The 15658-nt window shown below is 38.1% G+C and overlaps 1 protein-coding gene across 1 annotated transcript in view; it reads left to right on the top strand.

Annotated features, from left to right (window-relative positions):
• CNTN1 (contactin 1) overlaps window positions 1-15658 on the top strand; it is a 228126-nt gene that overhangs the window by 136113 nt on the left and 76355 nt on the right. Inside the window, exon 3 of the mRNA XM_048300378.1 lies at window positions 11942-12071. Within this exon, the coding sequence (XP_048156335.1) occupies window positions 11963-12071 (109 nt within the window). The 5' untranslated portion in view covers window positions 11942-11962. The remainder of the gene's footprint in view (window positions 1-11941; window positions 12072-15658) is intronic.

The raw sequence follows: 15658 nt of genomic DNA, 5'->3' as shown, positions 1-15658 counted from the left end.
AAATTTTAGCTCTTCAAAATTGCCCTTGCATTTCTGTGTTTGCTATAAAAAGAAAGCCAGATTGCAGCATTAAAATAAATTACCAAAGCAAACAGTAATGTAAGATGGCACATCTAAGGTAATACTGACTTATTGTCAAGTTTCAGTGTCTTACAAAAGGATTTTCTGTTATACCATCAGCACAGAAGCTATCTGTGCTGTGACCTAGAGCTACTGTGTTTATTAGAAGAAAAAGGTTATATATAAAACTGTGATGCAAAATGCCTGATTAGTTTGTGTATATCAAATATTATGTAGTCATGTTCTCCACTAGATTTTTTTCATACTGGTACTGTAATGAAAATTGTAAAATATTTTTACCAAATGAAGGCAAATACCCACAAAGTTCTCAGAATGTTACAGAACAAACATTCTACATTTAAAAGGTGTAATTGTAATATTTTGAGAAATGGAAATACTAAATGGCTAAATTTTTGTTGTTATTATGATTCATTTGGCAGATGCATTAGCAGATCCCAGAATGTGATATACAGCAGTTCTGGGTAGTTACAAATAGCATCATCCTTCACATAGCCTTTTAAAATATTCTTACACATGCTAAACTACTGTCATATCTCCATCAGTATAAAAGCACAGAGATGCCAGTGAAGGTAATGATGCTATTTAATTTCTGGTGTTGGTTACTCTGAGTAACATTTTGTCTGTTCTCTTGTCATTTCAGCTGTACATCTGGGTGTAATTTTATCAAAATTTTTTACAGATAAATTGAATGTGAAAAGTACCTTACATGCCTCTCCATTTAAATTAGATCAATTAAGAAAAGCTGAGCACTTTGGGGAAAAGGTCAAGGAAGAAGGACAAAGGCAGATGTGATAGAAAGTATGTGTAAAAGTTAATGGATTAAAGCACCTATAATTTGTTTCATTGAAAGACATTAAGGTGTGGATGTTCCTAATTTGTAGATCCACTAGCATATCAACAGAGATATTAGAATATATGCCGATTACTTTGCTTTTACTGGGTAGAACAATGTCTGCAGGTGATTATGTGCTTTTCCTTTTCTTAGATAATGGGTTTATTGCCCTTCAGTTGTGGTACCAGACAATGAAAAATCAGAACAGTTAAGATTGTGTGAGTACTTAACAGTACAGTTTGAATGACCAACCTTGCTTGTTGACCAGTTTTGGTCATATACAACCCTCAAATAAACCTAAATAATTTGAAAAAATAAAATATAATAATAATTCTATTCTTTTATTCAGAAGTTGGAAATCCAGAATTAGGAAGTACTGCTCTTTGAAAACTTTAGGTCATAATAGGGAAAATGAATAAAATTTCAGTGCATATTCACTGTCTTTCCAAGTTTACTAAGCAAAGACTACAGACATTGTATGTTTGAACTCTCTTCAGTGCTGAAAAACAAGAGTAGTAAGCACAGAACTCTAACACTGCTACATACTGCATCTCATACTTTCAAATCAGAGTTATTATTCAGAACAGGTAGGATTCCTATTTTGAAAGGATTATCTCTTTCAGATATAATTTACTGCAGTTTTCATTATACCTGTTTGGTCAGAAGCTCCTAAAGAGGGAAAGCCCCTGTGCTGGAGGCCATGTCGGGTCCATGTCAGAAATGCAGTAAATACAGATTAGCTGTGCAGGACCTGTAGGCAGTTGTTTAATGAAGTCTGTAGGGACTCTATTCCATTGCTTGGAAAACCATGGAGTCACTGCAAGATGTGACAGAATGTCTTTGCAATCACGACCTTTTAAGTGAGAAGGTTATTTTGATTTCTTGACTTACCACCACAGTGAAATAGCATCTGTGAGAGAATACACTCATATGTTATGTTCAACAGAATAGTTATCAACTAAAACATTTTTAATATTTGAAATTAGTCAGTTGAAGTGGACTTACTAATGCAACTTTGATAACAAAAGGGAAATGTCTTTTTTTGTGGCTGATGTGCCTAAGCTGTACTTACTTACATAACAAAATATATCTTTTGACACCAAAATACGAAACTTGGAACAAGATCCCTAAAATGAAGTTTTGTAGGCTTCATTCCTGCAAATCGGTGACTGCCTCTTGTGATTTTGCTGTATGTGTTCATTCTATACTTAAATATTTGGAGACATGTCTGTAGGTCAGGCTTTTGGCTTTCATATATCTCTCTGGTTTTTTTATTTGTTTGGGTGTTTTTTTCTTGATATTTAAGTGTAAAAAGCAAAGCAGAATGTTTTGCATGTATAAAATCAAACTTTTCTCTCTTTTGGTTTTATTTAGAGACTTGTTAATGCTTAGAAGTGATCTTACATAGTTCTCTGCACTCAGATGTTGAACTGATTAGTCAAAGTTTTTAAAATATAATTTTCATACTTTATATACAGCTGTTATTGTATTTCAGAGGTAAAATACTGGCATTTTCAAATGTATTGCATTACAAAGATAAATCACACTCTCATGAGCTTATCTTTCACATCGTTGTAGGAATTCAGCATCAGATGCATTTCACTGAACTTTCTGGCTGTTTTGGGGACATTGCCAGATCTGGTTGCCTGGGCGAGGTGAGCCTGCAGCAGCTCCCTATGCCCATGAGAGCCTGCAGTGATGCTCAGCAGCCCCCAGTGCATGCACAGCTCTGTGTGTGGCTGGCCACCTACAGCAGCAGAGTCAAAAACAGGAACAGCCCCAAGAGCCTCAGGCTGTCTGACTGACTGGGATGGATCCCGTTAGTGGAAAGCTTGTGTGCGTACACGCGTGGACCCGTCCCTGCCGCAGCTGGCCTTAGGCACCCAGCCTGCCTGGGACCTGGGCCTGGATGCCCAGCTATCCCCAGCTGCTGGCAGCAGCAGCAGTACCTGCTCCCAAGCCTCTTACTGTAATTGCTCGCTATTTGATGGCTGCTGGCAATCCCACACGGGCATTCACACCCACAACAACATATCTAATCACCTTCCGTAGCTGCTGGCACCCTGGATACATGTATCCCTGTAACCTATGGCCCCTTGTCCAGTTGCCACCACTCAGACCTCTGACACATTCTGTTTTCTCCTGCTGCTGCCACCACAGGGGCCTAAGCTCACAGTCCCATACCAGTGGTGGGCACCTGTGCCTCCATCCACATCCATGCACACAGGGTACAGACCCCTCAACCAGAAGAGTCACAATCAGGCCCTTTTGTCCCCTTGTCTATCCATTTTCCTGCCTATTTTCTTCCTTAATCCACCTTGATTTAATCTAAGTGCAGTCATGAGACCAAGATTCTGAGTAGCATTGGGAAAATATGATTCCTTATGTCAGGTGCAGTGGTTTTGGCACAGGGATTTCCAAAGACTGTTCTGATGATATATGTCCTTGTGTCCCTCCTTGCTGGCTAAGTGTTAAGAGAGATTTCTGTGCATGCTGTGTGCCTCTGAGGATCTACTGGCATTGATGGGGAACACATGTATGAAAAGTATCAACTGACAGTTAGGAGGCAAGAAACTAAGTTTTCAAAAAAATTAGTTTTTTCTTTTCTTTCTCCCCAAAAAATGTGAAGACTACAGAAGCAGTGCTCTAGTTGTAGGTCATTAAACCAGTAGAATGAAACCCTTACTTATCTGCTGAAATCTTCAGAGTACAGCTAAGCTTGCCTTATGAGTATGTATCCTTGAAAAGTAGTCTTTAAAACATAGAGGATCTTTGAAATGGTGGTGGCAGCTCAAACCTATAAAAAACGCCAATGGTTCTCACCATTGGTCAACTTCTATTTGGGAATGTGTAAGCTTAAAACCAAAAGGCACAAATAATATATTGTTCCAAAATCTACCAGCAAGTTCTAGTAAACATTGAATTGATTTTCCTTTTTTCTCCTTTTTGCAGCTGCTAGTCTGATTCGAACTGTTTATTCATAGGATGAAAGAGATGTTTTAAGTATTCTCAACAGTTCCAAGTGATTGATGTAAATTTAAAAAATGCTACTCTGATTTCAAATAGAGTTGCTAGGAAACATGCAGTTCGAAGATGAAATCTCCCACTGAGCTTGTCTTTGGCTGTACAATAGGAAGTATGTTATAGGGTATCCTGAGTTACAGATTATATGGATAAACTGTTAACCTTGTATATATATATAAATACATCTGCTGTGAACTTATTGAATATACATTATTCATTCCCATATCTGCATTTACTGATGAATAAAAAGGTATTACTAAGTTCAAGAAAATGTGAAAATCAAATGAAAATGCCAAGAGCATGATAAAGATTTTCTTACAGTCTTCATTTTGTTTCTCTGAAACATAAATTGATTGTTTTTTTCTTAGAAATGGATCTCTTTAAGATTTAATTTCAAGATGATGTTCTGATTAGTACGTTTCCTTTTATAAACTTCCAACAAATTTTAAAGCTCCAAAAGATAACAGCAATTATACACTTAATTTTTCTGAAGAAGTTAATGTGTTTTGTCTCTTAAAAGTTATTGTCCAAAGTAACCTAAAAATCCGTGTTATCATGAAGGAATACCCAGTTTTAATAATGGATATTTATTCGTATTAATGGCTGATGTTTTTTCATGCTGATTTTAGAGACGGGTATGTTTGGTTACCTTGGAGTCAAATTTAAATTGCTTAGTCTTTAAGACACAAGTGGAAGCTACTTGTACATGTGGGAACAGAATAGTATGCTGTTCTGTGGGATGCTCAGGACTTGGCAGGAGGTTTATTGATTTTTGCTGCTGAAATATTTTACCAGGCAGTCCTCAAGCAGCAAAGCCCTTACAGCAAGCTTTCAGAAAAGTGAGTAATGCCTGTGAGTTATGACAGTAGTAAGTGCTCTTTTTCTTATATATTACGTTAGAAGAAAGAGCAACCAGTTGCTGATAGAGCAAAAAGTGTGGATAGGGACTGTCTGTCTGACCCTTTGTTGTTGACGTGATGATTAGACAATGCTTAAGTACCACTAAGCGACACTTCATGATCTGAAAGTATTTCAAAACTGTGTTTTTGCAGCTGACTTAAGAAAAGTAACTAAACTGTATTAATAATTAATAGTAAAGCTGAGTTGTTGAGCTTACCACAATTTAGAAGATGGCTAATGTTCCTGGAAATATATGTTTGTAATAGTACTACCAGATGACCCTTCATTACAGAGGTGTTGGTTAACTGCAGGCTGAGAGAGATGTGTGATTGCTCTAAGGCCCTTGTAGGGAAGAGAATTAATATTGGTTCATAATGAATCTGTGGATGCAAATAAGAAAAATAAGACATACTATTAGTTGCGTGAACTATGAGGACAAAATAACAGAGACAAACCAGAGAGAAATAATGAAAATGGGAAGGATGATACAGCCTGTGTTGGTGCATTCTTCCTCAAGTGCAAGAACCTGCATTTGCCTTCTTTGAATTTCAGACAATTCTTCTCTGTCCATCTCTCCAGCCTGCTGAGGCCCTTCTGAAGGGCTCACAGCACTCTGGGGTGTCAGCCCTCCTGTCAGGTTTGTGTTGTCAGTGAACTTATTGACGATGCATCTTCATCCAAGTCATTAATGAGTAAGTTAAACCATACTGGGCCCAGTACTGAACCTTGGGGGACACCACTAGTGACAGGAGTCCAACTAAACCCTTTGCCACTTATTATGGCACTATGGGATCTGCCATTCAGCCAGTTCTCAATCCACCTCGCTGTCCACTGATCCAGCCCACACTTCCAGAGTTTTCCTATGAGGAGTTTGTGCAACACACTGTTGAAAGCTTTGCTGAAGTCAAGTTAGAAAATATCCACTGCTCTCCCCTCATTCATCCAGGTGTTTGTTTTATTGTAGAAGGCAATGAGGTTGGTCAAGCATGATTTACTTTTAGGGAATCTGTGTTGCCTACTCTTGATCGCCTTCTTGTTATCTATGTGGATAGAAATGGCCTCGAGAATGAGGCACTACATCAGCTTTCTGAGGATTGAGGTGAGGCTGACTTTTTTGAAGACTGGGGTGGCCTTTGCTTTCTTCTAGTCCTCAAGAACCTTTTCTGATCACCACAGCCTTTCAAAGATAATTCCAAGCAGCCTTGTTAGGGTGTTCCATCAGCTCTCTCAGAGCATCCTCTTGTAACCACTGTTTCCCCTCCCTTTAGCAACAGGCCCACATTATCCTTTGTTTTCCTTTTGTTATTGGTGTAGTTGAAGATGCCCTTCTTGTCTTTCCTGGCATCCTTGTCCAGATTTAATTCCAGATGGAATTAAATTCCAGATCACCTCCAAGATACTGGTTCTTTGTATTTCCAAGTCAATGTTTATTAAGCAAAATTACAGAACTGGTGGAGTTATCCAGTAGTGAGAGAATCACTAGCTAATTTAGCCTGTTAAAATATATTAATAAACTGATTCTGAGTTTTGAGTTTCTTTTTATTATTGGTTATTTAGCACCTGTAAGCAGTTTAAAAAAGTTGAGTTATTGGAGGGGAGGAATTAGACTGCACTTTGCTCCAACTTTGTGCTTCTTTGTTATGTCATTGCATATTGTCCTTGAAATTGTAAATTCTTTTCGAGAAGAGTATCTTATTTATGGGCTATCAAATTGATGTGCTTTTTAGCTGGATTTCATTCATGTGAAATGGAGAGTGTAGCTGTATTCTCTATATAGGATGAAGTGGAAAATATTAGAAGCATGACTGTTGGTGATGGACTGTTTGGGCGACTGGGCAGTATTGTGAGCAGTAGACTTGAGATTCCGTTTCCACTTGAACAAATCTGTCAAAAATGAAGATTATAATTATAGAAATCATAAGGAATTGAAGTGTTTCTATGAGCCTTTATGAAGGGAACTAAAGTCACTTTTGGACTCTAAGTGAGAGCCAGCCAACACATAAAATCTTCTGTAGATGCAGCAGTGCTGTAAGAGCAGGGCTGGCTTGGAACTCTGCTCACAGCAATCCCACACCACTGGAATGAGACAAATCTGTGTAGTGGCAAGGAACTTGACTGTCACCACTTTTCCAGTAATAGAGAAAGCTAGTAATTGCTAGTGGCTAACATAATGGCTTCAGGAGTAAATTGGATTGTGGGTGATGGCTCAGAAACCAGACTTACAAACAAGATACAGCGCCCTTTTTAATGGCATGTTTTTACCTAGATTGTCAAAACTCGTTCATTGATTACAAAATTAATTTGAAAAGGCCAAAATAGCAGAAAAGGACAAAGAGTGATACAATAAATAATATGCAATATACATAATTATTTTTTTAAATTAAAAAGTTTCATGGTAATTCTACATACTGAGCAACTAATAAGATTTGTGAGGAGTTACTTACCATAGGAGAAAATGCCAGCTCTGTTAAGAAAATAAAGATGAGGAGCAATTACATGCTTACGAAAATCACTGAAAGAGTCTGAAGTAAAAACAAATACAAAACACTGATTAGGCTGAAGTATTGTGTGACTCCTAAAAGACTTTGATTATAACTTGCCACTGTGTTAATTTGCTAGTGAATTATTGCAATTATATATATTCATGTTTTGAAAAAGGGTAGAGAACCAGAGAATTCTTCTAGATTGTTGTATCTATTTATAGTTTAATCTGGATGGAATCTCTACCAATTCTAAAACTTGAATCTCTATAATTATCATAATATACCAGGAAATGGGGATCACAACAAGCATCTTGATTTACCTCTCCTAGCTAAGTGTACTATGCCAGAGCTCCCAAACACTTTCTTTTGCCCCCTCTCTTCCCCATCAGCACTTGGGGTTCCTGTCTCGAGCCCTGAGTGGATGTCAAGGGCTGATGCAGTAATCACGTTGCTCCCACTCTGAAAGCCTTGGCAGGTGAAGTTCAGGAAAGCTCTTCCATGGTAAATGTTGAGATTTACTGACAGGCAACTGGTAATTCTCATACACCTTTATCTGCCTACATCTCCTTTGCTTTCCCTCTCTGCCTTTCTTTCTACCTGCCCTTTTGGGTTGGTTTATTGCTTCCATTTTCCCACACTTCACTTACATGTCTCACATTACATCCCTTCCCTCTGTAGTGTTGAGATCTTTTCTTTGCCTCCTCTTCACCCGTTCAACATCCCCCACTGTTGCTCTGCTTTCCCTTGTCTATCCCTATCCCTTCTTGATTTCAAATCTGGTAGATTATGTACCTTATTTTTACTGCTTTTGATCTTAAAAATCTTTATTCAACTGACTTCAATTACCTGCTGTTTGTAATTTCTTTTTGTCTGCCCTATAAATGCTTTATGCCCTTGCAAAACGATGTCATCTGCACGTTTGGATTTAACAGGGAAGTGATGGAAAACACTGTCTGCTTCCATAGCAGTAAAATGGGTGTCTTTTTCTCCTTAATAAATGCCAAAGTGCACTGAAGATCTGAAGAAAGCCACACAGGATATGGCAGAAAATGTAGACATTTTCCTAAAGTGCATTTTGAGAGATTAAAAAATCCCAACAATTGGATAGTATAAAGAGGCAGGTTTACCCTTGTGTCCTGGGACCACCTCTCATCCTAATGAAGCATCATGAGACACTGCAACCCTCCAGAAGCACCCTGGCAGGTCCCTGTGTTCAAAATTGAACGTGCTTCCCATTCAGCAGCCAATGCCCCAGTTTTTTCCACCTCCTTTGGGAGGATTGCACTCCAGACAGCTCACCAGATGTTGTTTTTTTGAATTTAGCAAGGCAAAGGGTCTGTGGTGGTGACTGGCTCTTTTGGGAAACTAAACAGTCAAAATGGACCTAAGCGTGTTAGTTAGCATTGGATAGTAATTAAACATGACATGGTTGCAGTTAAATGCCTGCTCATTCTATTATATATTTTTTAAATGTCTCACTTGTTTGCTAAAATTGTGGTGCTTTGTTTGGAAAAAGAAGGATCGTGTACTGTGCAGACTGAAGGAATCATGTGTAGGTATGTAGTCACTCTGCTTTTTCAGAGGAGAAAAGCGACTTGGCTGGTTTTTTGTCTGGGAATGATTTTTACTGAGGCAGCAATATCCTTCTCACTCTGCAAAGATAAAAGGTTGAGAGCTATAATGTGAAAGAGGCAGTAGATTGTGCTGCCTGAGCACTGCAGCCCACGGTGCTGCCTCCGGCACCAGTGCTGCTACCTCAGATAGGCCGGGACGCCTCCTTGGGTGGCTGGGTGGTAACACTGCACAGCCATAGCACCTCACACTTAGAGCGATAGATAACCTGCGTGCTGTCTCATCTCATAGCAGGCACTTCTGCCAAAATTCAGCAGAGCGATGTGAAACAGCTTCTCACCCACAAGCTGAGATGAATCAGAAGGGATGGCTGTGCTCTATATACAGAACCCACTCAGCCGAAACAAGTGAGAGTAGGGAAACGATTTCAATCCTGGCAGGGTGGATAGTTTTGTCTCTGAATAAAATGAGGTATTTATAGCATTTTCTGACACAATTTTTATTTACTGTAATTGGAACCATTGTTCAAACCATTTTTTTTCTGAGCCAGCAAAAAGGGATTTTTGGAGAGCTAGAGGACATTGTATCTTTCCAAAATCGAACCTAAATTCTGCTAAAGAGAGGGAGGAGGGATCTTCCATCTATGACTATAACGTCAGAGAACACAGTGCTCTTAACAGTCTCATCTATCAATATGCTTGAACACAGTTATTATCACCATAAGCTGCTGTGTAATTACCATTGTTCCCAAAAGAGCTCCTGTTTCTTCGCTCTTTAATTATGTGCATTATTTCAGCATAACTATGCAATTTTACTCATGTCATTTGGAAACAAATGTTTCAGGCAAGGCAGTGTCATATCACAAGGATGTCATAGCCAGGGCATGGCTGCTGGAAAATTATACAAAGTTATTTCTTGATCTGACCTACCACTGTCTTCTGGATGAATCATACACACACAGTAGTTCATACCTTGGTCAGCGTAGATGCCTGAAATAGTTGTGGATGTCCTTTGTGTGACAGTCTGAAGAAACTTTAGTGCCAACAGAAGTGAGAAGGTAAAGATGTTTATAAATTTATTTATAAATTCTTCCCCTTAGATCCAGCTACAGTAAGCATACGCTTTTGTTGCCAATGTAAGAGCCTTTTTCTAGGGAATATTTCTAAATAAATCTCAGTTCTAGGGAATCACTTTTTAACTCTTGTCTGTGTTTTGCTGAGAACATTTTTCATATAACAGCTAGCTAATTGCAGGGCCATAGTTTTTAACTTTTTATTAAGGATTTAATCTGCTAAAAAATAAGGAAAAAATGTGACATGCAACAGGTCCTGTAATTTCTGAGCCAAAAGATTTTCTTGTGATATTTCTTGTCATTTTCCTGCACTATGAGTTTATCAAAACACTCTTGAAACTCTGTTATAAGGAAAGTTCACTGTTTGAGGCATGTTCAAATGAACAGCCTTAGCATTATTTTGAGAAAGAAGGGACAAGTAAAAGTCCCCAATGGCCAAGACACATTCCTAGCCACCTCAAGGGGAGACATGAGACACATACACTGCAGCAGGCATGTCTGGCAGCAGCTCAGACGAGAGGCTCTCTGTAACAAGGCAAGATTTATCCCAGCCATACTTAGGGAGTCAACTATGTTTGTACTTGTCCTTAGTAATTTAAAATTGCCCCTTTCTTGGTGTTGGAGGTGGGAAACAGGGCAGTTTCAAAGCAAAATCTAAACCATTCGGATTTTGGAAATGAAAAACTTAGTAAAAATTTTGACATGGAAAGGGCAAGAGTCATGGTAAAAGGTGGAAGTCACTGTCAGTCATCAGTTCCTGGCACAGGAGGCTGGAAAGCAGGAGCATTGAGATTACGCCTTGCAAAAAGTGACAGTGCAATATTAGAATCATAGAATCATTTATGTTGGAAAAGACTTCTTTAGAGCATTGAGTCCAGCTGCTAACCCAGCACTGCTTGAGTCTACCACTAAACAATGTCCCTAAGTGCCACATCTACAAGTCTTCTTTTTTAGCATGCACCGTGTTCTGGGATGCATGTTACTAAAGGGTGTTTAAGTATGTATAAGCATATTTTAACTGAAATAGTAACAAAATGAATATACTGAGAGGACTGGATGATATCAGCATGTGCCTGAGATACAGTATTCTGTCAAGGATAAGCTGGAAGCCTTGCTTTGTGTGAAGTTCTTAACAGAGCCAATCAAGAAGCAAGAACAAGATGTGATAGATGTAAAGGATCCATTTATATATTCATGACAAGAAATCCATCAAAAAAACCCAGAGAATTGCACACTGAAAACATGATGACACATTTCCCTAAAGAAATAGATAATAGTCCCCAGCAAGAAACAAAAAGCTAGCAAAATATTCTGATTGAAAGTAGTAACAGATATTACAGAAGTGTTCTGAAAAAAATGGTTATAAAATCTTAGAATAATGAAAAGAAGGTGCATGCTTTTTTAGCTTGGTTTTAGTATATATACAGGCAGAGTTTCTCCCATATGGAAAAGAAAAACCTTTGAAAACAACATTGCAGTAATGATTGTATTCAGCATTTAAAAGGAAATTCACAAAAAATAAAACTGCCTTTGTGGAGAACCATTAATTGTATATTTAAAGTTTAAAATAATGATACAGTAGACAAAATACTTGAATTCTGAAAGAGATGAATGTACTTCAGTTTCACTGTAGTCTTTTTACAGACTTTGAAGTAATGGATTGAAATGTAGTATTTACTGAGATGAAGAAGGATAGAATCTGGAAGATAAGTGTAAAAAAGGATGTTATGGTTTTAACATTTACCATATTATTACTATCACCAGAAAATCTGAGTACTCTGAAATAGTGTGCTCTCTGAATAATGGAGATCATTAATTTGATCCAGAAATTCTGATGATGAATTTATTATTCAAAAGACTCTATCCTATATTAACTCTTAAATATTCAGTTTAGTCACCTAATCTGCCGGGCCAAATGCGATATGAGATAAAGCCTATTGTCAGAATTATTCACGCTCTCTTCTTTCTTTGTAGCAGGCATTTTTAGCTCTCTGAAGGATGGTATTGCAGTGCGCTATTCCTTTTGAGATAATGGCTGAACAGAAGATAACCATTTGGTTCTTCATCTGTCATCTTATTACACCCTGTTTTGTCTACTCCCTGGCAGGTAAGATGATCTCCTGTGTTAATTCATTTAACTAACTGTTGTTAGTTTTATGTGTTTCAAGGACAATTAGAATCTTTGTATGGCTTTCATTTATTTGTGCACATACCACAGATTACTAAATGTGAACAATGAAGCTGTCAGGAAGCATATTTATTAATAAGAAGGGCTGCCGTAATAAAAGGTTTGCAGAAAGACAGATCTGGACTTTAAATTTGGGGTTATGTGTTTGATATACGGAATGAAATCTAGTCTAGATTATAAAAATATCAATTTTCTGTTGTGCACGGATGATCAACATGCTTAGAATAATGAAAAACAAAATTCTATATTATTGACACCATCTAAAATTCTTAATTTTTCAGAAGCCCAGTGTAGTGGCAGTTTTCATAATACAGTGGGGTAGTTCTGCATATTCTGACTTCAATTTTTTTGTTAAAAATTATAACATGTTTCATAAGTAGAAGTGGGGCCATAAATATTAAAAACATTCTGGAGTCAAATTTCTAGCATCTGAATTTAGAGAGATGTTTGCAGTTTAAATTTTACTTCCATTTTAAGAGATAGATGGAGGTCTTTGAAAAGGTGAAATTCCAACTGTTCCAAACAACTTTGAAATTTGTAAAGCTTGTTTCAGATTTCCATGCCAATTTAATGAATGCTGATTTTTAGTTGCTGTGATTAATTATACTGTTAGCATAAACAGTGCATGCACAAAATTTCCACCAATATTTGAAAAGTGCAAATATTGTGTACTAAGGTTTTGGTTATTTTCAAGGTAGGCTTTAGATCCTTCCCTACTTTAAGGGTCATAGACTTGCTTAATCTAGGATACCATTTCAGGCATTGCCTCAGTTTCACTGCCATGAGACTATATTCCTTATTATTGAGTCAAAAAATCTGATTAATACTGTGATGTAAGCTCATTGCCTGTAAGAAATTAGCCCGTAGCTCACAGGAATGATTTCTGCTTTAGTGGGAACACTACGTTATTCTATGGTTTTGAATGCTGTTCTTTACTCTGTGTCTGAGTTTGATGTAGGATTTACTGATGCCTAATAAAAATCAATACCTTCACAATATATTTGCTGTGTGTTTCAAGAGGTTTTTTTTTCTTTGTTAAGATATGAGGCTTGCTGATAGCACCAAAATTAAAACTTTAAATTCAGCGCTTTAATTAAGTACTAGGCTTTTCCTGAAAGAAAAAAAAAAGAAATTAAAAAAAGGCTGTCGACTGCTATCAATAATGTTACACATGTGATCTTGCTCTGGACCTGTTAACATCAAACAAAACAATCAGCTGCACTAGCCAAGCAGGTGCTGGACACTGGTTCATAAAAGAGTTGAGTCAATCAGGGAGAAGAAATGTTCAGGTAATTTCTTGACAGTCAGGACCGAATGATAATTGTTATTGTGTATTCTGCACATCACCGTTGTGCCCAGAAGCAAAATAAACCTTGGCATCAGAATGTACCTGCTGGCAAGTGCCTTAGAATGCCATTGGAAGGTTGTGTGCTGTGACGGTCACGGCTAAGTGACATAGGAAGAACAAGGAGGGCTATCGTGATACTGCATGCAGCGTGTGTACACACTGGCACTGTCACAGCAAGGTTCACCGGATCTCTCACTGGACTGTTCTTGGCGCTGTTGGATTCCCCCAAGATGATGGGAGCCTTTGGTGTGAGGGATTGTGAATCCAGGGCAGGTTCTAACAGTGCTGTTTCCGTTCAAAAAATTTTCCTAATTTATCTTCTGGTATGGAATAAATACTTGCTTGCATTTTTCATCAAAAGCCAAATTTAAGGCCTACGACTGTCTCTAAAGGTATGGCACCACCCTCCAACGTGGAAGATTCCTAGTTTTATATAATCAGAGGGTGTTTGTTACTGCCAGTGTATTACTGCAAGGCTGAGCAGTGCACACGCTCTCTGCTCCTGGATTTGCTCTACTTTGCATAAGTAATTAAATAACGTTTTGAGTGGAGAGAAAATCTGCTCCTATCATCTAGGCTTTATGGCATCTAGATTATATAAATCTGATGTTGCAGTCTTTGCTCAGCCCCAGCACTTGAATGTTGCTGGAGGGTTTCTCATTTCAAATGGGTGTGAGAGCTGCTGGCAGTTAGTCTTAGCCAATTTTCCTTTTGAATATATTTCTTGGCAATTTAAATGCCATCATATCCAGAAAATATGCATCTGCAGTAACCAAGATGAAATATAAGGGGTTGCTTGGAAGTGTTCTCAGTGTGGTTAAAAAGTGAAAGATACTGAAGAGGAGGAAGGAGCACAAGCCCAGTGATCAGGTCAAGTTCTAGGAGGTGTTCTTTCACACATGATGTTATCAAGGGGAATGCTTGCAGTGTCAATAATAATGGAAAATGTGTGAACTGGGGATGGCTTTTAAGTAAAGATCATGAGTTCTCATTTAATTAACAAGACAGACCAAGTCCCAGAGTGAGGTTAACTGGGAGCAGATGTTGAAAGCAGAGTATTTAAGAATGCTTTGGCACCTTTTGGACAAAACACAGGGTTTCTCTGGAAGTATATTTGTCTCCCCTTGCCTTCTGTGGTGCTGGATCCACAGTTCTAGGTTGTTCTACTCTGTAAATTGCCTTTGGCAAACTCATCTGTGACTCTGTGGTCTAGGTTTTTGCAATCCATGCTTCCTAAACAGACCCACTACTATATTAACTTCTCTGGACCTAGGAAACTGATAGCTTCCAGATACATTGTCTTTTGAGATGTCTCACCCTATAGGCTCCCCAAGTTCAAAGATATCAGCCAAAAAACCTGAAAGTATTCAGAATTCATGTATTTGACTGAGCATTGAGAGCTTTCAGACTATAACGGCTAGAAGTTTTGGGAAACAAAGAGCTAGGAACCTGAAGCTGCACTGACCTGATATGTTCAGGCCCAATTGGGCCTGAATTCAGAGACTCTATAAGCTAAGGAGTTTTATCTGTTTTCAAATTGTTCTTTTTCCCACTGCAGGAAATTCTAAAAAAATTTCCCAAAGTGAAATACACGTTTTTAGAAATTTAGAGTTTGCTTTGGAGTAAACACCTTGATGCTTTTAGCCAGTTCTATTTTGTGGTAATCAAAGCTAGAACTCGAGAACTGTTGCAATGACTGGCCATTTCATCAGTGGTGAATGTGCACTTACTTATCTGAAGGGAGGCAAAGATTACATGAATCAGTGCATGAGAGGTTTAGGCAGAGACCTTCTGCAATGAGACAGGAGCAGTATTTATTTTCCAGGTAAATTAGTGCTTGAAATGTAGTCTTGCAGATATAAACTGGTGAAAAAGCCGTAAATAATTTAGTCTTCTGCTTACTGATAGAACAGACAATTATTATAAGAGTTGCTTTTCAGAGTGCACTTTGAGTAGTGCAAGGCAAATGAGAGCAGTGAATCACTCCTCAGGGAACATGTCAGTGATTGTCAGTCCACTGGCAAAAAAGTTGTTTCATGCCTCTTACTGATAATATTTGACTCTTCTCTACTTCCCTCTGAGATTTCTCCAACATACTTCCAAGTTGCCTTTTACTCCCCATTAGATTCATGTCCCATTGCTAAGTCTGTTCAAACTT

Source organism: Corvus hawaiiensis, chromosome 4 (assembly GCF_020740725.1).
Source record: "Corvus hawaiiensis isolate bCorHaw1 chromosome 4, bCorHaw1.pri.cur, whole genome shotgun sequence".
Classification (NCBI taxonomy): Eukaryota; Metazoa; Chordata; class Aves; order Passeriformes; family Corvidae; genus Corvus; species Corvus hawaiiensis.
This window is presented reverse-complemented; position numbering and strand designations above follow the sequence as displayed.